The 27,958-nt window shown below is 38.2% G+C and overlaps 2 protein-coding genes across 11 annotated transcripts in view; both read left to right on the top strand.

Annotated features, from left to right (window-relative positions):
• Positions 1-899: 899 nt before the first annotated feature.
• On the top strand, positions 900-17,414 carry dll-c (Distal-less). Of its 3 annotated transcripts, NM_001032649.1 has the most exon segments (6): positions 4,587-4,678; positions 4,681-4,741; positions 13,766-13,953; positions 15,982-16,507; positions 16,509-16,899; positions 16,940-17,414. In NM_001032649.1, coding segments are annotated over 5 exon segments (864 nt in total). In that variant the 5' UTR covers positions 4,587-4,633; the 3' UTR covers positions 16,553-16,899; positions 16,940-17,414.
• Positions 17,415-17,511: 97 nt separating this feature from the next.
• LOC108949598 (fibropellin-1-like) overlaps positions 17,512-27,958 on the top strand; it is a 26,967-nt gene continuing 16,520 nt past the window's right edge. For 3 of the 8 annotated variants that reach the window (XM_026835315.1, XM_026835319.1, XM_026835320.1), the window contains exons 1-11: positions 17,512-18,291; positions 19,149-19,370; positions 19,790-19,894; positions 21,030-21,140; positions 21,474-21,587; positions 22,142-22,252; positions 22,816-22,926; positions 23,842-23,949; positions 24,552-24,662; positions 25,005-25,112; positions 25,287-25,394. In XM_026835315.1, the coding sequence (XP_026691116.1) occupies positions 18,222-18,291; positions 19,149-19,370; positions 19,790-19,894; positions 21,030-21,140; positions 21,474-21,587; positions 22,142-22,252; positions 22,816-22,926; positions 23,842-23,949; positions 24,552-24,662; positions 25,005-25,112; positions 25,287-25,394 (1,279 nt within the window). In that variant the 5' untranslated portion in view covers positions 17,512-18,221. The remainder of the gene's footprint in view (positions 18,292-19,148; positions 19,371-19,789; positions 19,895-21,029; positions 21,141-21,473; positions 21,588-22,141; positions 22,253-22,815; positions 22,927-23,841; positions 23,950-24,551; positions 24,663-25,004; positions 25,113-25,286; positions 25,395-27,958) is intronic. The other 5 variants (XM_026835324.1, XM_026835318.1, XM_026835314.1 and 2 more) reach the window with 2 other exon arrangements.

Genomic DNA, 27,958 nt, shown 5'->3' with positions numbered 1-27,958 from the left:
CATAATTTACCAATTTACTTGTTTTTGTTCGTTTTAAAACTTCCAGTTTTTGGTGGGGTTTTCATATGGGTACAGGCTGACTATCTATATCATAAGACCCTTGTTTTGATATTGGCTTATCGGGTGTTACACATTTTAAAAAACGTGGATAATTACTAGGCTTTGTGGACTTAGTTGCTGGTAAATGACTCGGAGACATTAAAATAACATTCGTACAGTCTCGGTAATGTCTTGGATTGTACAACGCATACATTGCATTTAGAATAGAATCACACTACTGTATTTAGTGTTCGACCCGTTAAAAGCTGTGGTATTCTGCATGAGTCAATGCAAATGTTATCGTGTTTACTGAACTGTAGCCTACACGTTTTTCGAAAAGTGTGGTTTTAGCCATTTTTAAAATTTCTTATAACAATAGTCAAACATTAATTAAAAAAAGTCGAAAATTTGAACTTTATTATTGGGTCACATCGAAATGATAAAAAACGCTATTAAAAATTTCCTAGCGCGCCTCTACCAAAAGCATCCGCCATTTTGTTTTTCCCTCCGCCATATTATGTCATAGGTTTGAATAGTCGTAACGCAGCTATGGTTTAGGCGCCAGTTAAACAGTACAAATAACGCCATAATACAGCTTTGAACTTTTTACATGATTTACTTATAGTAAGATTTAAACTAAATTAATAAATGATTAAAAATACCTATAAATCTTATAATACACAAGCAATAAATAGTATACTGATTAAAAAGTTAAAAAACTTTAAACAAAACATTGCAGACAGAAAATACCATATTATACGTTACCATATTAAAGTCTAAAACTGTAAACGAAACTAGACAGAAAGAAAAAAACACCATAATATACGTTGCATATTTAACATGATATTTATTCTTCAGTTACAAAAACTGGTTTCAATTTAGCGTTTGTTTATTATACCTTGCTGGTCATTTTCTTCCAACTTTCCAAGCGAAGGGACAAAGGGAAGGAAGATCAAAAGGAATCTATCAAAAGTAATGGTTATGGTGAGACGTGATTAGAATATGATACTGATGGTGTTTAAGGGTGTGCATGCTGCAAAGGGTTTAATGTAGTTGTATGTATGTATGTTTAAGTTTGGCATGTTTCTCATGAAGACTTTTAAGTGTGGCATATTTTTCATGGAGACTTCTAAGTGTGGCTTACTTTTCATGAAAGCTTTTAGGTGCGACATATTTTTAAGAAAACTTTTTAAGTGTGGCATCTTCATTATGAATTCTTTACACTTTTTAAAAAAAGTCAAGATTTTAGTACGGTGCTGCGCCTTTCGGTTTTAATAAAGCATATTACTGCGGGGTAAGATGGATACCGGTAGCCCACAATATCCAATGTTTCCCAATTGTGTTTTTAACAATTAACAACGCTCTTTTTGAGCCTTGAGGATACGGTTGTATAATTCTGTAAATATTTTTTCGGTATTACTAAATGGGAAAATAAAGGAGATAGTAAAAAAACAAGGACCGTATTACCCCAACCTAGCGTATGTTAATTTACGCTTTGAGTTTTTATAGATTCGTTATATGGAATCTTAACACTGTGAAGTGAAAAATGGTTCCTTTGGGAGCATATGCATCATTACTATTCATGGTGATTTAAAACAATTCGTTTCCTGTTTTTAGTCGCAACAAAACTACCGCAAAATCACCGCCTTTTGCTCGGCGAACTTAATACTTCCTCGCTTCGCAATAAAGGACATGGCGACACGACTTCTAATGTACAGAGTCGACCGCTGGTAGCTCTACCTGAAGCACGTGCGCGTCGACTACGTTCTACTGCGTAAAGAGGATTAATCGTTGTAATAAAGCGCGTCCGATTCACTTTCGTTCGTGTCGTACCTGCACCGAAAGCGTGTAAAACAAGCTAGTATTTATCCCAATTGTTTTTGCGCCGTTCGTGTTTATTGTTTGATGTTCGAACGCGGTTTTGACAATCAATTCGCGGCTAACGACTCTTAATTGGACAGAAAGTTTTGTAGGCTTTAAAAATCTAATTTTGACAGTGCCCACGCTTAAAAATTGTCTTTCCTTGTACGGATGGGTCAGTCAGTTCTTAAGGGTGGGGCTGGTTCTGTAAGACGCGTGTGAATTAGTTCGGAGAATAATACTGACTGTCCCGAAAATGAGTAATCCACACACGAATCATCACGTGTTTCGAGCTATTTTGGCGGCACCTGTAAGTCTAATGCCGGTGTATAGGCGGAGTCTAGTATGGGATTAAACTGGGCTGACAAGAGTTGTATTACTGCATATATATGTCCTGCATAATCTGGAATCGCAATCTGCATGGGCGTCATTGCGATGATGGAGTCCTGTTATAAAAAAATGGAAATATGTAAGTTGATGGGTTGAAACGAGTGCTTAGATACCGTCGTTGCTACAATACACGTCGATTGCATCCGTTTCGTGGGTCGCATTACCACTTTGGGAAAGTTACGTAACTTGTTGTTTGTTGGTGCTCTGCTTTTGCATTATGATGCAACAGGTGCGACGCGCAGGCGCAAGAAAGGACCGAACAATAATATACAAGAGCTCAAAACAAATAAACCGCTCTGTATCCGCCACCCCCACGATCGTAGCGGTCCGCGGCGGCTATCGCCTTTGATACGAATCCAAAAGCCTTGTATCGCGCAAGAACAACGCTTCGGGCCGCGCGCGTGTGTCGCGACGTGAGAGCGACAAACGAATGTCAGTGTTTCCGAAAAGCCAAAAAATTTTTGGCGAAAATCGAACGCTTGATCAGAATGCTATTTAAACGATTTTGCGAAACATGGAAAATGGAAATATTTTAAGGTTAAAATAATGATTTTCGGTGGTTTTGTTAAAATTGTAACACTGAAGAGCTGGTACATACCAGAAGAGGTCACGTCGTAGTTGTTTGGCGTGTTTAAACCGTTTCTATCAACACCATACGCTTGTCTTTCTGTACGGCAATCTCTCTTGTGATCTGAACATGTTCCCTCCGCCTTGCTGGCTATTTATACCCTAGACATGAGGCATGGCAGGTTTGGAAATGCATGGAGCAAACTCACCATGTCCCATAGATTATTCGGCCGATAAAACTGCGATGGCTTTTTGATTGACTTGTACCAACAAGTCGTTTTTACCGGCCCACTAAAAAGTATTCACGTTATTTCTAGCCAATATTAGGCCGCAATTTCCGTCAAAAGCCCGCATACTTTTAACGGTGATTAAAAAGTGCATTTTCCAGCACTTTTTGCTTTGTGACACTATTTTAGGCACCCAGTGGTGTCCAACATTGTGTGCTATTGAACAAGGCCATTAAATTCTGCCTCGTATCGACCCTTTGCTTGACATGTATGCACTTCATATAAGCATTGAGCCGACAAAGCACTTTTCTCATGCGACCTATGAACGGACGAAATGTTTTTATAGAAGAACGCCGTTAGATACCAGCCGCTGATAAAATCACAAGTTCGTCATATCGAATGGCTCGCGCATAATTCACCCGATGCTCATTTGAGAATCGCACGCTAGAATCGATAGGTTGAATGACGATAAAAGTGCAAAAAATACATCTAAACATAACATATATTGGGGCGGAGGAAGATGGAACCTCTTTTCACCCTTTTTTTATACCATTAGGTAATAAACAAAAGAACATCCAAAGAAATATAAAACTGCATTCTTACGACTTCCATAAACCGTTGTTAACACAATCAGAATATTATATATTATGTACTAAATGTGTCCCGTCTTACCCCACCCTGCCATAGGTTGCATGGGTGTGTTTTCCAATAACGTTTGGCATTAGAGCTAAAATCTTTAGGTCGTATTTTTTTTGTAAAATAACTTTAAATTTATTGCCTTTTATAGGTTGAAACTATGTTTTTTTACCAGATTCTACAAATTATTATACTTTAACTCTATAAACGTAAAGCGCATTTAAACATATCTTGATCGCAAAAATTTACTTAAATTGGGGTATAACACGCGTTCCTTTGTCGGTAGTGTTAAAGACATATAGAACAATAAATCTTTTATGAATTTTTTTATAATTATTTCCAGCTATAATATACATGGCTATGCTTGCCTTTAATTTAGCCGTCAGTTACCGGTCATTGGCAACTGACGTGACAGAAACGAGCGATTAAAACATACGAACCATATAATAACTCCGGCTGGGCTTATTAATTAAGGGCGCAGCACCTGTTGAGATAGGTTAAACATCTAAGGCCAGGAAACTAGTCGAAGTGGGCCGCAGATAAAACGTGACCTTCTCCGAAATTGAATTTAACTTTAATTGGCAATTGATTTCACTTTCAGCACGCAGAGAGTCAAATGAGCGCCTACGGTTACAACTACGAGCCCGCCGCTGCGGCATCGGGATATCTAGCCAACTCCCGCGGGCCTTCGACGTTCGGGAACCCGGCAGCGAGCGGGTATGGGATGCCGGGGTCGGCCTACGGGTCCCCGTACGGCTCTGTAACTCAATCGGCTGCGATTCAAGGCATCTCTGCATCCGTGGCATCCGGAGTGAGTCCAGTCTCTCATCCGTCGCACCATCAACATGGGATGCAAGGAGCAGCTTCGGGATACTCGAGTGCTCCTCCTCTAGGATCGGGGTCTGGAGGATTCCATGGCTTCTCACCAGCAGCTTATGCTCCAACTGGACACTCATCTTACGGAGGACTGATGAACCAATACCAGAACTGCCAAGGAATAGGAGAATCTGTTCTCCATCAAGGTAAGAAACCGGACTGTTTAATATTTTAAATAAGACACCATATGTAAGAAGTAGCTCGGAAGTCATTTGGTTTCGCTCAGGTTTAATTAAACTCAAGTTGCAGCAGCTGTTGTTTTCCAGACACGGACAAAGCGCGTCATTTTAAAATAGAGCATATATAGCTTTACCGTATATAGTCATCCTCACTGGTTTATGTAAGATACCATAGACATGTATGGCGAGTTGCCTAATTTGATTGACAGGCGTGGGCGTTTACTTTGTGATACGTCATGAAGTGGGCAGGTTTTTCGGAACGTTGTAAATTCGGTCGCCGACACGACAACCTTGTCACGACGCCCCTCGAACTGACAATGCCAATCACGAATAACGGTGCCGGTGTGTATAGGCACCGCATGAACACTATCATTAGTCTATTGAGCAGAATCGGCATACCGTTTCAGCACAGCGAAACGCCGGTACAATGAAATACACAACGGTAAAAAAATAGTTCAAATTTATGGAAAACTTCACCGTTGGCTAACCGTTGAAATTTGAAACAAAGCGTGTGAATTATATGATTCGAAAATGACTATTTCGGTTCCGAGACTCCGTATTACCATTCGGCCGTAAAGTTCGGCAACTTCTGAGCTTATTTAAGATTTCCTTGTCAAGTTCAAAGCATTTTCACCGATGTAGTGGTCGTGGGAAAGTGAAGCAGCAAACTCGTTCAAGCGTAACGCCTACTTCCGCATGCTGTACAAGTCAAAATGACGTCATTAAATCCAATTTTCCCAGAGTAACTGTTGTTAAGATAGAACAGTACAATCGGGGGCGATGAAAACTTAGATGTCCTTTGTACATTTACGACTTGGTTTTGGAGCCAGCAAGTCGAAATGAAGGATCGTAAACGTTTATTGTGCGTTTGGCGTATTCCTTGGTTCTAGTCTTAAAAGAAAACTCAAAATAGAGAAAAAAAAACTAGGTTTGGAAATCTTTCATTACTGTACTTGACGGTTTTGTTACAATGTGCTAGTGATGATGCGCAGGCTTTAAACCTTCTTGCGGTCCGCGATGGCAGTTCTAATAAGTTGCATGAGCGAAACAAGATATCCGATGGGTAGGGTTCACTTTCCCAGAGGTATACAGCAACGTTTAGTGCCCGGGGCGACGCTTCAGTGCTTTGGAAAATGACTGGCAATTTTATATAGGACGCTGCTAGTGCTTTGATGGTTTCACGTGGATATTGCTGGCCATAGCAGCCTGTTTGAAGTCGACTGTTCCGGTCATTATATTCGCTATTCTCAGCTACATGAACTGAGCAAACTAAAAACAAAACGCACTCGTGACTTTGCGGGTTTAAATCTTTTAGGAACACTGCGGAAAAAATACAACAAAAAACCTTGCCTCGCTTAAATATGAAAGCTGGTATGTCGTTAGGTGGGGGAAGACGGGAAACCTTTAGCACACAATATCCAAATATCCTGATCGTTTCTTAAGTAATTCACAACCTTTGTAAGTCGTGAGGATACAGTCTTATAATTTTTGAATTTTCTTTGTTCACCAAATGGGACGAGAAAATAAAATAAAAAGGTATCTGATCTTCCCCACCCTACTATATATATTTTATGAAATGTAACATTCATAGAGTAAACGACCAATGCGGGAACAGTTACCAATTAATGGACACCTAATCAACACGTTCTGTGGTAAACCTAATGAAATTATTACGTTACCGTATTGGTATGTTGGTTTGGCCTCATGTCTCGAGCAAGGTGAAACTTGTATTTAAACCGTAAGAGTGACTTAAAAATAGATATGCGCGATCTAATTCAGTTATAAGGCGATTAGAACATTGCTTTGAATTCTTGGATTCTAGGAGTTAGGGTAAAAAGAGCAACAAAATCTGCCACTTTTGTTGGATGCTCGAAATAAATTCAAAGATTATTTACTGAGTAGATTTTTCAAGTCACCAGCTTCTAGTCAGGCGTTCCGTAAACTTCTAAAGGCGATTCAGGGCGGTATTAGATTCAAAAAAACATTCGGCCGAGCGAGATGGCAGCTAGCTGTGTTGAGAACAGGCTAATCCGCAATGGATTTTGTTCGATTTTAGCTGGATTATCGAGCACGTCGAAGCTCGGCGAAAGTTTTCAAGGCAGGAGCTCGCACNGTGCACCGCCCGACTGGGATTAAAGACGAAATTAATTTTAATTTGTGGTTGCCAGCACTTTGACAAGAGTGTTTCTTGGAGTTGAAAAGGTGTACAAGTGCACGGCGGGATATTTCCGTTTTAATTTACCTTGCTCCGACCAGCAAAGGCGGAAACGTTCTGATTTAAAGGCATGGTGTAGTCCAACACACCATTTTTACTAATAGGTCAATTTATATCACCGACTCTTTTGTTTTAGGATAGTCGAGTGGGGTAGGACGGGAGAACTTTAGCAGATAATATCCAAATATTCCGATCGTGTTTTAAACAATTAACAACAATATATGGTAGTTATGAGGATACTGTTCTATGATTCTTTAAATGTTCTTTGTTTACAACCAAATGGGACGATAAAATTGAATGTGTTCCATCTCCCCCCACCCTATTTTACCTTTAAAATATAGGTGTCGCTTTACTAATTGACCACAGACTAAATGCTTTCAACCCAAAGGTGTAAAAATTGTGTAACACAACACCTGAAATCTGCGACTAAACATTAGATTATTGCATGCTAAAGCAGCGCTTTAAAACAGGCCCATAACAGACTGAATTTCAAAAATTATAGCAGTTATCAAGTAATGAATACGAAACGGTTATATAAAGCCTTGGGTTAGCTGGATTACGGACAATAAGACGACTTTCACGGTGTACAGCTATTCTGCGATGTCAAATTAATAATTCAGCATGCTCCGACTAAAGAAAGGGAATTTCTAATGAACTTTCTACGCCCGTGAAAACTTATGACACGCTTGTACATATTTTACGAGATCATTTTCAGTTTTTAATTAGAGCTGTACCCCTCCTGGTATTTTAGTGAATTTACAAGAATATATTTTTCGTATTCGCAATTTAAACAACAGTTATAGTTTTGACTTAAGAATAATTCCCACAAGTTTTGTCGATACCTTTGCATTTGGTGTCCATAAAGTCGGTGTGTCCTGTAACTAACAGCATAAGTTTCTTCGTTTGGGCATATATATATGTATATATGAACTTTATACAAGTAGTAAGCCATGACAATTTAAGGCAACTGCCGCCATTTTGTTAGTGGAAAATACAAGAGTGCTTCGCGTACCGACGACCCTAATAATTAAACCAGACCAATCACTTTTGGGCAACAGGTTTTATAAGACTTTATACAGATAATTTTGGGGTAAACTAATTTTATACCATTTAATTTATACCATAGTTTATAGCATGGTTGAGGTGTACCAGTATATGTAGATATACATATGCACAAGCCTTGGTCTTATTTTGAGTTTACACGATTACGGTTTACTACCATTAGATTATCACCGCTACATCAAATAGCCTACCGCACTCAAGGTAAACTAACAAACGGACTATTACAATTATCCGCTGTAACATAGCACACTACAAGCTGGTTAGGTCCCGCACGCCACAATCGGATTTCGTTTGTCACATGACAAACAAACGGCATTGTGACGTAGCGCCTAAGGTCGCCTGTGACCACGGTCAGCCGTAAGCTGTACGTTTACATCGGTATTACAGCCCATAAAGACGTTTTAACAACACGGTAGACATAAAAACAAACACAGTTCAAACGAGACAAACCGGTGACACGGGGCGAGTAAAACACATAAGATTCTGTACTCTATCAGCCATTTTACCTTTTTAAATTACCATTTTTGCTCTGTGCAATAAGCTTGACACTCCTCAAGCCAAATACACATACATACCAGCATTTCTTAAGCAGACTTCAGACGTGATATACATTTACAGGTATCCATTTATACTTTACAATACTGTATTTAAAAAATTACCAATTAAACTATATAGGAATTTAGTACTTTAAAAAGTCCTAAAAAATTTGGCAGATATTGAGATTTTTTTCGTTTCCAGTACTTGACATACAGTTAAAAACTCAATCAGTTTTATGCCCAGCAGAATAGGCTGTAATTTTAAAACACGTCAGCTCGTTTTCCCACGCAGTATGTCCAAACGTATCATTACATACGTGCTGGGTCTGCTTGCCCCCGTTATCATTCAGCACTAGACCCGTATATCATTCAACCCCAGCAATATTTGGCACCCAACGTTATAACAATCTATAGTAGATTGGGGTAGGATGGTCAATGTTTTCATCCTTTTTTTAGCAGTAAACGAAAAATATTTTTACGAACTTGAAAACGGTACCCTCAGCTTTTAGCTACAGCGTTGTTAATTGTTTGAAACATGTTATTGAATTATGAGATATTATGTGTAACGGAATCCATCTTACCCAGCAAGAATATATGTACTGTGTGGCTTCAGTCATTGTAGCGTGTTCGGTCATGGTCACTCGAGCGCTACATTACCATCGTTGCCACAATTCTTAAGAGTACTAGCATAGGATCTCAAGTTCGAATGCTTAAGCCGCTCAGGAATTCGGGGACCAATACCGCGTTTTTTGCTGCTGGCTACTAGCCACTTGAATAATACATCGACTGCAATGTGTGATATGATTACGACATAGCTTTGGTATTAAAAGTGCGAAAATTTCGTCTCTGTTTTAATATTGCGGTAGCTATTAAGACCACACATTTTGTAGTGAGTTGGAAGTGATTTGAGACACCTACTTTCGTTAGAAATCTGGCACGTACTTGTAAAAGGCATTACTGTTGAGTCGGGCCCAACTCTGTAGTGTCAAGATTATAAGTGCTCTGCAATCACATGAAGAGTAACGTTACGTTGATTTGTTTTGAGTGAAAACGAAGTTGGTGGGGAGAGGGGTGAGTTCCCGGTGCACAGCCCCGGTAGATCCGGCATAACCCAGAGTCTTTATACCCGCATCCAACTTAAACCACGATTTAGGCAACGCTCACATCAAAAGCGCCGTTTACGCATGGGAGTCAGGGTAAACATAATGGCATCGAGCGAGTCATCACTCAGACGCAGATAAAAGACTCTCTCCGACCCCGCCACGCGACACCCACAACATCGAGCAGCTGCGCTTGTGTCGAAAGGACCGGGATTTATTGGAGAAAGCTCCGAAATTTGCGACGCTTTCGAGTTTGCTTTCGGTCGCCATGCCTGTCCGAACAGTTTGATCTCGCGTACTCAACTCGAACGATTCTGTAACTTAATAACTGGGTTGATATGGTCGCGTAGTGGACGATATTGCTTGCGTGTTTGGTCCTAATGTCACAATAGAAATGGTCAGTCCACTCAACACTATGACAATACATACAAAACACTCTTCATTTGGAAATAAATGCTTAGGTCATCGCGCTTTAATAAACGTTGGCTCGGTTCCACAATTCGAGCAAAACGAGTATAGACGGCGGATGAATTAATCCCATGTCGCCTGAGTTCGATAACGGTCAGAGAAATTGTAAAACATTTGACCGACACGACGCAAGGCATGGAGCTTGGCTCGTTGTAAGTGGATTTTTCTTTTAACCTGGATTTGAGCTAGAGGCTGATGCCGCATCCGGATTGGATGGCAATTATGGGCTAAGAACGAGTGAGAACGACTGCGCTTTCCCGTCGCAAACTTAATTGCACGTTCGTACTCGACGGACTGCCGTGGACATGTCCGACAGCGCGCATGCGCCGCCGTTGCCTGGCAACTGAGCACGCCCGAGGGGCAACAGTGGTACGAATCTTTGGGGGCGTGACGTCATCAAAATCGCCGTGAAATCGTCGCCCGTACCACGCCCATACCACGACTGGCTCATTAAGCCGTATTTCGTGTTTCGGGAGTTGTTGAATGGCGTTTGGAAACCGCCTTTCTGTGACAATTTGCAGGCCATAAAACGCCGTAAACTAAAAGGACGCGTGGAGGGCATGCGACCACAACTCACTTCGCATTCAGTACGACGTATAGAACCAACGGTAATTGCATTATACATTTGGAGACACTTATGCGTCCAACTGATCCATATCTCGTCAGTAGATGTAAATTTAATCTTCCCTCCCGCGTAACAGATACGCCAAATGTTACTTTATATCGCAGGAAACCAATACGCGTCGAATAATGTTTTCATTTTGCCGAACATTCGTGCCTGCTCTGACGTCCACGTGTGTCGGCCATTAGTGGTGTTTACCTCCACGATGAGCAACGCGCAAAGTTTGCCGAAGCGTCCGAGTGGAAAGTTTGCCGAGGCGACCGAGTGGAACGTCCACGCGGGTCGTGGCTTGATTGAAATTCCGCGGCAGATCAGATGTAGCCCGGTCCTTTCAAGTCTCTCGAAACATCACACACACTAACCGAGTTATCCAAGTTTAGCGGATCTACAGGGCCCTTTTTGACCGCCCCCGCTTTAGCCCTAGGTGTTTTAAAAAGCGCCGCAATTTTCTGCTACATAAAATGGAGACGGTAAAAAGAATAGAAAATCGTGAAACTCCTAAAGTTTTTCTAAAGTTAGGTTAGATGAGTTTATAGCTTAAAATACACAATAATTTAATACTGTATATAGTTGAGCTTACAAAATAGCCTGCTACAAATCAAAAACCGAATACCGTTGGGGGGGGGGGGGTTAAAAATGCTTCAGTCACCGTTAAGATCAAATCAAACTTATTTGGCAAACGCCTTATATGTTCGAGTTTTGATCAATCTTTTTAGTTGTACCAACAAGCATTAGAAGCGTCACGTTTTTCGAGTGAAGGCAAACGCCCCCACACCTAAAACCACCTCCAAGCGTTTAACTGTGAGTATAGCAACAGAAACTGCATAAATTTGAAAAATCTTTTGTTTATCCCAATCACATGGCGCGTCCGGTCTTTCAAGCGGCCGAACGTGTAAATAAAAATCAAATAGAAATATTAAACTTAACCTGCAGAGCGGCGACCTGGGAGTACCGGTGTCGAGCAATTTGTGGTCTTTCTGTTCGCTCATCCGTGTTGCATTTAAAAGCGGTATAGGCGAGTTGAAGCGAAGGTCAGATCTGGTAAAATAAATGCTTGGGTAACATATTTTCACTTTACGTGACTTGACTTTTGAAAGGTTAACGCCTCGAACTGGACTGTTAGAAATGTTTGAAATTGACCAAAACAATGAGAGTAAAATGTATAGGCCTGGATTCTTTGATTCCGTTATTACAGAAGACGCAATCAGGAAGACCAAAGTGTATACGGATCGTAAATCTGTAATATTTGGCGCCGGGGAGCCCGTTAACTGACTAGACAGATGTCAATGCCGTTTCCTAATTAATAACCACAGAATATTGGGGTACTGGGTTGGAAAACGCCGCGGTGTTTATTTCTCGGATTATACGATTCAGTACGGAAATTAATAGTCGGTGGTACAGACTTTATAAATAGCATTAAATTCTTTTACGATTTTTGGCGTTTTGGTTCGAGTTGGAGGTAAATAAACTGTAATACTGTGGGGTAAGTTGGATACCGTTAGCACTTAATATCCCATATTTGCTCATCGTGTTTTAAACAATTAGAAACAATCTTTTGGGAGCCGTGAGAGTACAGTTAAATAATTCTTTAAATATATTTTGTTTACTTCCAAAGGTGAGGCGACAAGGGAATGAATACATGTTCTGCCCCATCCATCTTACCCCATCCTACAACTATAAACATCGTTTTTTTAAGGCTTAACATAATATCTTATTTATTGGTGTGTGTCCTTGTATTAAAACAAATATTACGGAGCATTCTACATATCCAGTAATATACCAGAGATTTGAATTGCATTTAAATGTCTCCTAGTTAAATTCGACTATGATTGCATGCCCTAAAATAATGTAACCCGAGCTGGCATTTTGATCTCGAAAGTTACAAACAGTATCCCCAATTTTTGCCAACGATGAGGCCAATTACAAGTTTCAAAGCGTCGATTTATGCTTCTGCTTGTGGTAGTAAGGCAACGGGACGACGATTTTAATACGCACTTATAGACGAAGTAGAGTAGCGCCCGGGGGTGGTAGGCTTTCGCACGCACGCTCGCAACGAAGCAAAACAAGCATATCTGTATCAAAGGAAACTTGTAGCGGCGGTCTTATCTCGGGGCAGCGAGACATCACCAACTGCGCAACAAAAACAATGATCTTGAGTTGAATTTCGGGCCGGCGGACGAGATCTTATCAAGAGGTGACGGGCGATCGTCGTAGCTCCTATTTCGATACGAACGTCTTAATGTCGCCCCAGCTCCGCTCATAGGCGGAGTTTTCATTAGTAAGCGGCGCGGAATACGCGCTAATTTAAAATTCCACTTTAAAATTCATCATTCGAGACGCGACCATTTATTACACGTCAAACAATGTTCAATTTACACTTGTCATTCGAGTGAATTAAAATGATTAAGACTCGCTAATAGAAACAATATATCAACGGGAAGCAGTAGTGAAAATTTATGTCCAATTCTTACAACTGCAATGAATGCTATGTGACGAAACAATGACGTTTTCTGAAACTAAATTTGACAATTCTTTGTTTAGATTTCACCAAGTCAATTAACTTACAAATTTAATAGTATTACAGGGCAGTAGCAAAATTTATTGCATAAAACGCACGTCTGTCAAGATTTAGGTTATAAAAATAGCCAAATTGTCGCCCTAAACCCTATGACTGTGTCTTTATTTCCGCAAATTTTCTAAAAACGAACTGAGTCTGAGCTGTGTTCGTTTAGATGCATCCGCCATTTTTCTCGGGAAGCGTTGTATAGCTTACGAACACACGAGGGCGTAAGAGTAGCTCGAAACAGTTAAAAGCAAGAAGGCTTACTTAATGGTCTATAAAAGTCACATTATACAAAACAAAATTTCATATATCTCAAACTCACAGAATAATTCTGACAGTCTATACGTGATATTTCTGGCAATCTATATGGGTGTATTTCTTTTACATAAGATTAAGTGTCATTACTTACCCATGCGTATTAACAGATACAAATCACGTGATGGGAAGTGACGTCATGCTGGGAAAAGGCAAGAAAAAGAAAATGCGAAAACCGAGAACGATTTACTCGAGTCTCCAACTGCAGGCACTCAACAGAAGATTCCAACAAACACAATATCTCGCTTTGCCTGAAAGAGCGGAATTAGCAGCTACGTTGGGACTCACGCAGACTCAGGTAGTTAGAAAATTTTATCGTTGTAGGGTGGGGTAAGATGGATACGGTTAGCATATTCATTCATTCATTCATTCATTCATTCATATAATATTCCATCGTTTATAATCGTGTTTTTCACAAGCAACAAAGCTCTTTTAGAGTCATAGGGATACGGTTATATATAGTTTTGCAAATATTGTTTTGCACCACTGAATGGTACAATACATTGCCCATCTTACCCCAACCTACTAAATACCGTTAACAAATGCAAAAAAACGCATTCGTATTTTACATTATAGCACAGCATCTAAAATCAAAAAATTTCTACCATAGTTTGGTGCGGACAAAATTTTACCCCAAAAAACAAACGAAGCGGATTTGAGTGATCCAGGGGCTCAAGGGGGGTTGGTTAATTCAATTAAAAAATGACGCCGTGGTTTAGTTAATTTACTCGCTAAAAGTGTTGCGCAGCAGTGACCGATTTTGTAATGCGAGTGATTTGGGCGCGTAAGACAGTCGGTTTCTTTGATGTTTTATGACCGAATAATTTGCAAGCCACAGCGGGGTCGGGTTCGAAGCAGTGCGAGTGAGTCATAATCAATATAACGAAAACACGACTTTGTTATAGTAAACTAAGAGAGCACGGGTTCGAATCCGTATTTGGAAACCATATAAAAATATGCCTGTTTTGTAAATAATTAAAAAATAACATTTATATGCTATTTTTTCGTAATTCAAAAAAAGTTTTTTTTTTTTAAAAACTAAAAATGGCTTGCTAACGAAAAACAACGTAAATATTGCAACCGCTAGGACGGGCAACCGTTGATTATTTAGAACCTTGATTCCAAATTCTAGCGTGCAAGTGCTGATCAATTTGAAAGCAGTTTACGCTGAAGGCGAAATTGACTGGACACTTTCTAAGCCTGGATTTTCTTGGCCGTTGTAAGCCATTATTAGAACAGGCTGCGGTCGGCACTGACATCTGCAGAGTGCGGTTCGCAACTTGGGCATGGCAGTTTCAAGTGGTTAGGCTTAAACGTAACATCTTATTCAAGTCCTATCAAATTTGATTGGGGAAAATTCCTTTAGTATTCTGAAGTCCTATTTTACGTTGAGACGTAACATAACCTGCGCGCTACTGACACCTCGCGGGTGTGAGTCAGAAGTTATTAATTTTTAACGTATTTAAAATTATAGTTAGCGCTTTCAAAAACGAGTTGCTGTACGGCATGTTTTTGCGCGGAAATTAATTGAGCTACCTACGTAGTAGTGCTGGGATGATAGTGTGACGTAATAGAGAGGTCGTGTCGTAATGGGCATGGCGCTTCCTCCGTTCTCCAAATTACCGGCTGTCCGCGGACACTGTCTCAATATTTACACGGGAAGGGCTGGGCAGTCGCCAACGAGCTGCAGAAGAAGTCCGTTGCTTGGCAACGCGCCCACAGTCGATTGGTTGACGCACGAACACACGCACCAATCGGAGCTAAACTTCGCACGAATTTCGCAGACCATCGGTGAACGAGATAACGACTACCTTTGCCTCCTCACAAGTAGTACTTCCCGCAGGCTACGGCTTGAGCTCTGGCCGTCTCACTGCGCCCGCCATTCTTTTGAATGGGAACAATTTCAATCAGAAGACCTTGCCGACCCCGGATAAGACCCAAACCTATAGTTAGGGCAATTTCGCCGCTGAGATTGCCACTTTCGCTCTGATACATGGCCGATACGGTGCCAGATAACGTACGAACAGCAAAACAAACACTGATAGGGCGCATGTAACGGGCGATAATTGTCTTCATAAGTTCGTTAACCTCACTCTCAATCATTTCTCACGTTACTGTTTCTTCCGAGTACGATTCTCAAACTCTCAGCGCCATTTTATAATTTTAAAAAGTAAAACATATATATACCTAAACATCATTTTGTAAACTGCAATAAATACGATATATCTTTACCCAAATTAAACCCGATGTTTCGTTAATTAGTTTATAATGTTTAAACGTAGGTTTCTACGCCATGTAACTAACTAAATGTTCGGTTTTGTTTCAGGTTAAAATTTGGTTCCAAAACCGTCGTTCAAAATGCAAGAAGTTGATGAAACAAGGGATCCACGACAAAGATAATCCTCTTATGTCGCCCGGAAGCAACAGCAGCAACAACAACAATGCTGGCTCCCCTGGATCGATTACGTCACCAATGATGACGTCAATGGCCCCGAACGCGCCCCCGTCCGAGCTGGGCACGCCAGGAAGCACAGCGAACAGCCAGGAAGGTATCATAGGCGGTATACCCCAGCCGACTTCTTGGACCCCGCCATCGGTTGAAGAACAAACATCGCCAATTCCTCAGAACTCCATGTCCCCAAACCACAATATGACGTCCCCGCACCCCAGCGGCGGTGTGAACACGTCACCTTACACGATGATGACGTCACACCACGGCATGACGTCACAGCACCACCAGGCGATGAAAACGGAAATGTCGTCACCGGTACCGACAAACGGAAGTCCGAGCATCATGACGTCATATCCGATAAACAACGGGGCGTTGGTACACGGACCCATTACTGACCCACCGGTTCCCGGGTACGCCGCCGGGCCACCCATGCACCACCAAGTGAACCCGGCCATGCAGCCCCACCATATGATGTCTGCTTCGTTCTGGTACTCTGGCGCCGAGGGAGACCCATCTCAGCAAAACTTACAGCATATGGAGAACCGAGGGATTCGGGACTCGGGTTACTTAAAATAATGAAACGCTTCCATGATATTTTACTCGTAACGACGCAGCGATTTCTCGCTTAACGACAGAAACTCGAAGGTGAAACACCGGCCAAGGACCCGTTGAGATTCCGAAACTGTTCCCACAGCCGCAGACCTTTAGAACGTGCCTTACACATATCATTATATTCACATTGAGTTTTCTGTTTTAAAATCAAACGCTTAATTGCTATAACTCAGCACATACGCCAGCACGACAATAATTGTCCCTATAAGTTGTAGATCAGATGTTATTCACGGCAGCACAAAGATTTGCACAAAACACAAACTTTTGATTTTTATTGGCATTGACATTTCGTGTGTACATATCGTTCGCCTCGACCTGTTTGAGGCACAACCAGTATTTATTAGGCCAATGCGCGTCTTCAAGAGCAAGAGATTTACTTTTCGGGCCTGGCGCCATAGCGGTCTGGTATCGTTTCTTTTTGCGTCGTAATTTGCTACGTTTTTGGGCTACTTTATGTATTTTCTGTGCTGGTCGAAAAACGTGCACATTACACAATTTGTTTACCAACACCCACGTCCACTTTTGCATTCTATTTCACTATGATTCTGCTATTCCATTTTAAAGCGTGCTGAACCGATATATTAGTAAATATAAAACACAATTGTTGTTAAACTAAAGCTACATCAGTACGTTTATGTACGGTCTGTATATCATATTTTCGGCAATTGTTTTAATAAACATTCAGCACACTTTTATCGATGTGTTTTTGACTTTTGAAGCTTATTCAGTAACAGCTCATATAACATGTTACATGTGTAGATTGTACAAGATACATCTGCGGAAGTAATAGTTCATACAGTGTCGTATTGTTGTTACAATATACGGAGACAGAGTGATACACCCCATTAGCAGCACAGGCGCTTGAGTTATATTTACATGAGTGCTGCTCAATACTAAACACAAGTTATTGACGTCGTAGTTATAAACCACGATTTCTGCATACACAAAAGAAAACACACATTTTACGTCGATTTGTATAACATGACGTACTGAGCAGCTCCTTTGATTACGTAGTAAAACGGCGACAAACTAACTGGTAAATTCGACACTTCAACGAAAATTAATGCTCTAACCCACGTAATCAGAGACGATGGTTAGCTACGAGCCCTAACCAAATTGCGATGCAAAACAAAAAGTTAAGCGAGGGTATAGTTAACCGGCATGCAAGAATTACATATTGGAGAACCGTAATATTTACTAATTCTTGGAAAGGGATTAGAGGCGTGGAGTTTTTACCTAAGGTCTATGAACCCTTTAGGGCCAAGAAGATTTTTGGGGAAATCGTAAAAGAAATAAAAACGAGTTCTTATTTTGGGTTAAGTTTTTCCAACGTAGTCTTTAGCTTTAGAAGTTTGTAACCTTTTGAAAACGTGCAGTCAAAAAATTCAAAAAAATTAAAAGAATTGATTTTTTTAAAGAAAAATTTACTTTAGTCTATCCTACAGAACACTGTTGTATAGTACCGAGTTAAACAAACATATAGAAGCGAATACGTGAGAGGAATGGTACGGACAGGAGTTTCTGCTGTCCTGTGTGTTCTAGCAGTTCTGCTGGCGTCGGCATGGGGACAAAGTAAGTGATAACAAAACAAAAAAAAACTATACTTTCGAGTGGGATATGTTTTCATTATTTTTTCTTAACTAATTTGTTTGTAAAAAAGACATATAGTATTGTGGGGTAAGACGGGACATCTTTAGCACATAATATTCTGATCTTGTTTTAAACAATTAACAACGTTCTATGGAAGTTGTGAGGATGTGGTTTAATAATGTTCTTTGTTTACTACCAAATGGAACGGAAAAGTAGAATGAAAAGGTGATTCCTCTTCTTCCACGTTATAGTATGCTTACAGAACTATATATCCGTATCCCCGCGACCTTAAAAGAGAGAGCAGTTCAAAAACACGATTGGAAAAAATAGGCTCGTTTTACCATACGTTACTATAAATAAAATGTCCGTTTATAATTCTATAGACCTTTTTTAATTTTTAAAACACCATCAGGATATTTGAATATTATGTGCTAAAGGTGTTAAATCTTACCCCACACTACCATATTACGTGCTAACGCTAACCATATTACCCCACATAAAAGAAAACACGTGGACCATCTTAACCAATCTACTCTATTACAGTGTGTACAGTAGGGTAGAATATATTAGGTGCAAATAGTATCGTCTTACCCCAAGTATAAAATTTAAAATGTTTCCACAACTTTTAGTCGATTAAAAATATAGAGTATTATGTGCGTACAGTTTTTATATTTACCCAGCACTGCACCATATACACATTACCGTGTATAAGTATTTTTCAGTTAAAAATTTTCAGCCGGGGAAATACTTCAAGCGATTAGGAAATATGGGGTATTGTGTGCTAACGGTTTTCCATTTCCCCACATACACCATATAAATATTAACATGTTTTTTTCTAGTTCAAGTTCACCAATCGGGAAACTACACTTTCGCTGGCAACCTCACAGCTGGCAACAATAACGTTACCATTGTGTTTCCTACATGTCATAATGAAACCAATATCGTCGTCGCTGTGGTCTATAAAAATAACGTCGACTATGTACGCAACATCGAGCCATGGGGCCTTTTCTACGAAGTCAAGCAGTATGGGAATTTTGTCTGGCACTTAGCTTCATTGAATAGTAAGTTTAGTGAATGAATAAATGAATAAATTTAATTTGCTTTTTGTAATAATTTTTGCTAAAAAAAACGAGTCCGTTTGTAATTAAATATAACCAGTAATAGTATTGGTTTGAATTGTTTTTAAAGATAGCTTAATTAAATAAGTTTAATAGTATAGTAGGGCGCGGGAAGAGGGACACTTTTTCATTCGATTTTCTTGTGTCATTTGATAGTAAACAAAGAACATTAAAAAAAATATAAAACCGTATTTTCATGACTTTCATGAACTGTCGTTAGTTGTTTAAAACACGATCAGGATATTTGAATATCGTGTTCGAAAGGTGTCCCATCTTTCCCCACCGTACTATAACTTTATTACTACCAATATGTCCAATACATACGCCGTAATAACTGGAAGACATTATTCGTTTGTTTACAGGCTGTACGAATGATACCTGCAACTTACAATGTAGCGAATCGACCTGTTCGTGCAAACCTGGGTTCAAAGGAACATTTTGTTGTGAAAAAATCATTACACCTTCAGGTAACTTGCGACTCTTTGTCGCCAGCTTTCGGTCAAAATATTTCCCATTAAAACGTATTTAGAGTAATAAAATAAAGTTAATCAAAATTTTTATTTCTAATTTCGTCTAAGTTTGATTGTTTTAAGTAGAAGTAGGTTGTGTAGCGTAAGTTTACGAGCGTGTAAACGGTATCAAACTTTGACGGTACGTGTAAACGGTATCAAACTTTACCCTTAGCGACCCGTACGGTAATAAGTGGCGTTTAATAATTTCAAGGAAAGATTCGACCAAGTAGGTTCGCTCGGGTTTCTAGGTCTTGTATGCGGTGCAGGTAACGATATGTAACTTGCTTTATCCTCGCGTGGTCGAAAAATCACAGTCGTTACAACTCGGGTGTTCTATTTCATACACTTCGTGCCAGCTTTCGAGTTACCATCTATGTAAATTTATGGGTAATTGTTGTTTTATTTGTCGGAGGGGTAAAACGAGGTCATCAGAAGATAAAACACACCATGTTACGTACGGTCTATTAGCTGGTATATGTCCTCTTTTAAAGCGCGCTAGACCGAAAAGAACTGTTGGGTAAATCATTGTGCAAAAAGATACTTTAATCTAATGGCTTCATTTTATTTCGCGTTGTTTCTCTGCAACTTAAATTCGCTTCGGGCATCGTGCATACTGTAAGTAACTTACTGCGGTGGACGATGGTATAGCGCCGAATGAGGAGCTAAATCTTATGTATGGTGTACGGCTGTGCGTAGTAACCGCGGTACAATTAACAAACTACTTAAAGGAACAACAAAACAGTTTTTAATGGCAGAAGATGCTTGTCACGAGATATTTGAAACTTAACATAACACCGCGTTATAATGACAGACGTTTTCCAGCCATACGAGGATAAATAGGTTATGAATGAATGAATAAATGAATGAATGTATGAAGTAACTTACTTTATCCTCGCATAGTCGGAAAACGATAGTCGTTAACACACGGGTATTCGGTTTCATACACCTCGTGTAAGCTTACGAGTTATCATGTAGGTTACTTTGTGGGTGATTATATGTGGTAACTCGTAAGGGGGTACAACGAGTATGAAACCTAAAACCGTGTTATAATGACTTAGAGAATATTTAAGAGAGTTCTAACATTTTGTAGACACACCAAGTTGTACGGATTCAACGTGTAAAAACAACGGTACATGTATCGACCTTTTGGATGGATATAGCTGTTCGTGTGCAACAGGATACGTTGGCCAAAACTGCACCAGTAAATATTAAAAGCTCATACATTTTGTCATATTAATTTATTTATACCATTTTATGAATATACAAATATTTAGTATTGTTGTAGGGGAAGATGGGATAAGTTTACAGAATATCCCATATTTCCAGATCGTGTTTTAATTATTAACAATATTCTTTTTATGGGGCTACTGGTATAGACCAAATAGGCTACACATTTTTCTAAATATTTTTTGTTTAGTGCCACATTGGTCAAGAAAAGAGAATGAAAACATGTACTATCTTACACCAAAATACTATAATAACTAATATCTTAAAGGTGGTTAAAATTGTAATTAATAAGAATCTATTTTCACAGTTGTTGATACATGTGTTGATGACCCTTGTGCTAATAATGGGACATGCAACGTTGATAATGGTGGTTACAATTGTACTTGTAAACCAGGATATAAAGGGACAAACTGCACTGAAAGTGAGATATATTATTCAGTCTAAAATTGACATTTTTTAACACAACATAATAAAAATTCAGTTGTTATTCCCGCGCTGTGCAAAAGTGGTAACCACGCCTGCCTCTAACCCAGAAGGTTATGGGTTTACGGCTCGTATCATTGTAGACGTATCTGTCTTTGGGCAAAAAACTTAACAGCAATTGCTCCAACCAATTGGTCACTAATTGGTTGTCCGAATCATCAGTCATACCTAAAAAATCTCTCAAAAATAATCACCCACAAAGTAACATACACGATAAAGTGCATGCTGGCATGAGGTGTATGAAAACTTGTGTTGTAACGACTGTCTCATTCTGGCCAAAAAGCAAGTGACACAGATTTTTTAACACATAACATATAAGTGAAATTAACATACAACACAGAAGAATTTCTAATTAATTTTCCAACTATATTGTCTGTTTCCTGAACAGCTGCTATTTATAGTTTAACAAATGTTTAATTTTGTTAATTCTGTTCCTGATATTCTGCAGTTCTTTAAAACTTTTTTTAAATAAAACTATTTTTTCCCCTGCAGTTGATTTGTGTTACCCTGACCCATGCCAGCACAATGGGAAATGTACTTCAACAAGTACAGACTACACTTGTGAATGTCTGTCTGGAATGTATGGGAAAAACTGCTCAATTGGTAACTACATTTAACATAATATAACATAATTTTCATTTATCTCGTCGAAAATAATAGTGGAGATCTAAAGTCATTTTAAAGGACCAAGAGAACGGAATTATCAGAAAAACAACCGTAGTTAAAAAGTACTATGGATAAAAAGTGTGTAAAAGGCGGACCTAATTCAAAATCTGATTAAATCCGTTATACCATTATCATAGTTTTGCACAGAAAAATATTAAGTTTAAACAAATGGCGGTTGTTGCAAATTCACATTCAATTTTCTTCTATTTAGAAACCCATATAAATCCATTTTGTATTTTATATTTTTTTCAAAAAATTAAAAATGTTTTTTTATAGCTTTTTCTTAGTTTTCTAGTTGTTGTTTTTTAAAAATTGGATTTGAGTTTTTGATCAGTCGTAATTTTCCACATTGCATCACCTTAATGAGCCGATCACGCCATTTATAATTTCTTTATACCTCATGATATTTATGTTACAAAAACGATATGCAAATCTCTGAATTTTCGATCAAGGCGATTTTAGTTTTTTTGAGGTCACAGTTAACAATCTAACCTGTTTAGTTTGCAATTGCACAAATGGAGAGTGTGTGCCAGTTGGAAACCCTGCAACAGGATTCACATGCTCATGTTTTAATGGCTTCGATGGACCAACTTGTTGCGAAAGTGTACCAAGTAAGTCTGTGTTTCTGTTTGTTAAATTAATTTGAAAGTTTTTACACAAAACAGAAACATTAATGCTACCATATGCAGGGTAACTCATATTTACACAGAAACACTAATATTAACACATACATAATATCTCATTAGCAAGCAAGAGGTATGTGAAACAGAACACCTATGCTATAACGACTGTCTTTGTCATTTCGGAATAAAAAAGTTGAATTCAATCTTTCATACCAAACCTACAGTGTATAATCTGCGGAAAGCCAACATTATTGTCTTTCAGCAATAATATATAAGGTATAAGCTCATAGTTTACTACTTTTATGGGGTTTAACCTGTTTAAAATAGAATAGCATATCAGCCCTATCAATTAAAGCATTATTAAACTCAATGCTACTCATTAAAAGTTACTAGTAAAAACACAATCATGTATGTAAGAACAGTTTGCGATATATGTAGGGATGCACATTACAGTATTTCGAATCCATGAGATTCGAATCCTTTTGTATTCGAATCTATTTACGGAATTCGGTATTCTGTTAATGACGTCATTACACGTCATCTCATATACTATATTAACAATTTTTGACAGTTATTAATTTTGAAAAAAATATTTTTGTGTTTGTGGGACTTTCGAGAGTAAACGTTTCGTAACGTCTTTTCATAGCCTGCTATACGTTTCATGACGCAAAAACTACCCAATAGTACAATTTTTGATTATTTTACAACTCAAGATCCAACAAGGCTGTTATGAAAGGGTCAATAAACTGACTTTTGTGGGTAAAAATTTTTTTTCCTATAAATATAAAAAGATTCGAAATTCTAGATTCGAATTAAAGTATTCTAGGATATCCTAGAATACCTAATTATTCTGTAATGTTCATCCCTAGATATATGTAAGAATATAAACTCTTTTTTTATTAGATCATTGCCTTGGGTCACCATGTCTAAATAATGCAACTTGCAAAAGCAATGCGACTGCATATACATGCAACTGCCTTCCTGGTTACATGGGATACAACTGTTCAACATGTAAGTCCTATTTGTCACTGTTCCATTCTTTTTTCTTCATCCTTAAAGTAACATACTTGGTAACTCGTAAGCTGGCACGAAGTGTGTAAAACAGAACACCGTGTTATAACAACTGTCATTTTTCGGCCACGCAAGGATAAAGTAAGTTACATTCATTCATTCATTCATTCATTCATTCATTAATTGTTCTTTTAAAAAAGCAACATTTGACATACTACAGTGTTTACAAATTTTAGCAATGGTATAATTTGATTTAGAATGTCAACAGATTAGTTTAAACAAAAGTTATCATTGAGATTTAAATTATGTTTTATACCTCTGGGTAAATAACTAAACGCTTCAACAGTTTATAAAAGAAGCAGAGTCTGGTCTATGAAAATCATTTTAATATCCTCGCTCCAACCCAGTGGTCACTATTGGACTGTCCAAATTATCAGTCATACACAAAAAATCCCTAAAAAAATAATCACCTACAAAGTAACATACATGATGACTTGTAAGCTGGCACAAAGTGAATTAACACCCCTGTTATAACGACTGTCGTTTCCGGCCACTTGAGGATAAAGTAAGTTACATTTATTCATAGATTTTTTTTTTTACAGATAACTTTTGTGCTAATAAGACATGCTTGTATGGTGGGCAGTGTGAAAACTTAAAAACAAAAGCAGAATGCAGCTGCTTGGAAGGTTTTATTGGGGACACCTGTGCTACTGGTAGGTTGACATATTTTGACAATTTTTTTAATAAAAACAAAAGTTGTTTTTTTTGTCTAATATTAAAAATTGTTAAATCTATACCTAAATAGTAATAAATAATTTGGTTTTGATTTGACAAAAAGTTAATATTTTTTATTGCCCTGTGTGTATTAATAAAAAGAATTAAAGTTATTACTAAAAGTTTTAAATATTTCAATGGTGATTTAAAAAAAATAAGTTTTTTTTTAAAAAAAAATTGGGGTTCTTGTATTTTACAAGTGTTCAATTTTACATCATATTTATATATTGATTATTTTCATTTTTACTGATTATTATTTTAAAAGAAAAAATAATTTACAGTGTGTGACTGCGTCCATGGCGACTGCGTTCCAAATCCAACTGGTGACAACTTCACTTGTAATTGCCATCCTGGTTACACTGGGCCTACGTGTTGTCAAAATACAACTGGTAAGTTGGTGGTATTAAAACAGCAGTTATTTTAGTGGTTTTGAATTACAAAATTTTATCGTAATTCTATAAATTTTAGTTTCTTCTCAAAAAATGAGTAAAGCTTGAATTATTAAAACAACAAAAAGAATTAGCATAATTTTTTTCCACCCTCAGTTTTTTTTCCTTTAACAGGTCCTTGTACAAATGAGACATGCGCACATGGACTGTGTCACGATATCAATCAGACAGAATATTTTTGCAATTGCTCAACCGGTTACACTGGAAAAAACTGCGCTATAGGTAATATATAGTAGGATGGGAAGGAGGGGGAACAGGTTCCCCCCTTTTTATTCTATTTTCTCGTTTTATTTGGTAGTAAAAAAGGAACTTTCAAAGAATTATAAAACTGTATCCTCACAACTTCCATAGACCATTATTAATTGTTTGAAACACGATAAGGATATTGGGATACTATCAGCAAAATGTGTCCCATCTTTTTCCACCCAACTATAAATATGACTTACTCTTCTTGGCTAAATTTTTTGACTGTAAGCATGTCGCATTTGAAACAGAAATCACTTTAAAATACTGGCTTTGGTTTTTTACCTTAAATAAATTAATATTAAAGTTCTGCATCAAGCTTTATTTAAAGATAATGGAGATAAAGGTAGAATGTAATTTTTAAACATATTTTATAACTACGTTCCTTTGTGGTGTAAATTAAAAAAAAATTCCAATTAAATATATTTTGAACTTTTAGTCCACAATATTTCCTACACTTAAAGGAAAGTATAAAATACAATTAAAGGACAAGTACAAAATAAATGATATACATATAGGGTTAAAATATGTTTAGTTAGACATATGTAAATATCAACATTTTGTTTCTATTAACAAGTTTAACCTAAGAATATTTAAATATAAATGGCTGTTTTGTCTGTTAGGTGTAGCGACCCACTTATTTTATTTTCTTCCAATCAATTATATTTTTTACTGTAAGCGTGTTTTAACAACTCTTGTTTTGTCGCTATATCCTGTCTTTACATTTAAAACGTTTCTAAATTTTCGCTACTGTAATGGAAGAGAAAAAAAAGTAAAATATGTTTACAAACTTCAGATATAGATGACTGTGTAGACTCCCCATGTAAAAACAATGGAACCTGCACTGATAGGGTGAGCAACTATACTTGCTCATGCGCACCAGGATACTTGGGAAGGAACTGCATAGAAGGTAAGGTTTCATATCTATATCACAACTTAATATAATACCATGATAGAAAAGGGCAGACCTTTGGTTTGTTTCTCACTTCCTAGATTCTTTTCTGAGACCATACAGACATGTGATTTAGGCGAGAGTTGGGTCATTGTATATTAATTAATAGTTAAAGAGCTTACTTACTTAATGTTTTTTCTCACTTTTTATTTGAGTAGATAATCGAATGTAACGTCCAACGTGCTTTATTCTCACATGTAAACGACATTCGTTTTAAGATACAAGTTCTGTTTTACGCGCCTCATAGGTTTAAGTTGTGTTTTACACACCTCGTGCCAGCTCTTGAGTTACGACATATGTAACTTTGTGGATGGTTGTTTTATTTTGTTTGGTTGACAGTTTAAACAACCCATTAGTGACCACAGGGTTGGAGCAATTGCAGTTTAGTGTCTTGTGCAAGGATACATACGCCCACAACGGTAGCAGCGACGAGCCTTGAACCCATAACCTCGGGTTGGAGGCAGGCACACTAAACATTGTGTCATGCTGCCAGATATTATACTGTAATTGTTACTTTACAAGCTTACTTAATATTTTGCTATTTCTACATTATTATCAAATCATTTTCTAAGATTGTGCTCAATATGGTTACCTGTTAAACTGTAAAGCTACTAAATCTAAAACTAAGAGATATTTCTAACAGAAACAGTTGAATGTAATCCAAACCCATGCCAGAATGGTGCAATGTGTGTGGATTTACATCTTGGATACACTTGCAGTTGTGAAGCGGGTTATGAAGGAGAAAACTGTTCTGAAGGTAAAATACTCTTAAAATATTTTAAAAGATAAAACCTAAATGTGATTTAAACTGGCTGGAGGACCTTTGTCGCATAAATACCGAACCTATTCGGTTAACCGCTAACGAAAAGTTCAAGTCGTTAACCGAACTATGACGTCATAGGGCATAAACGTATATCAATATCTGTCTTATTTACACGAAAGGCACCTGTTCCCGTTCGTTGATTGTTGTTTTGCAATAAGACAGAGTGCGCAGGGACGCTGTTGCTTTGATCTTGCCCTACAACGGCGATTACGCCATCAATCTTGATTGTTAATACCGCAGGCTAACTAGTTTTGCAACATTATATTGGTGTAATACACAACTTAAATGTTTTCCTCAGCCAAGCAGCGTGTTTATTACGAAAAAGCAGGCATTCACACGTGGATTCATTGCATCATAATAGCGATTGTTTGACCTGCCAACTGATTACGACATAATAGCAATTCACACGTTAATAACTGCGTCATAATTGCAATTCACACGTTGATTATTTAGACGGCAGGTGTTTTAAAACAGGTTTGAATATGAATAAGAAAGCATTACTTTAACGTTAAGAACGTTTGCCCGTGTATTGCAAGCATAGTCCATACGTTCGTCGTAAAGTTGCCTTTAAATTCGCGAAAGAAAAGCGATAAACAAGACGCTTTTATTAGGTTTACACTTGTATCGGTTAACCGGTTAACCGGTTAAAACTGAACGGTTAACGGTTAAACAAAGATGGGGAAAATCCACAGCCCTAATAATAATATAAACATATTCTCCTGATCTATTTGATCAAATTCTTTTGAATGAGAGACTGACAATCCATTA

The sequence above is a fragment of the Ciona intestinalis genome, chromosome 7 (assembly GCF_000224145.3).
Source record: "Ciona intestinalis chromosome 7, KH, whole genome shotgun sequence".
In the NCBI taxonomy this organism is placed as follows: domain Eukaryota; kingdom Metazoa; phylum Chordata; class Ascidiacea; order Phlebobranchia; family Cionidae; genus Ciona; species Ciona intestinalis.
The sequence above is the reverse complement of the archived record's forward strand: the minus strand, read 5'-3'. Positions and strand labels throughout refer to the sequence as shown.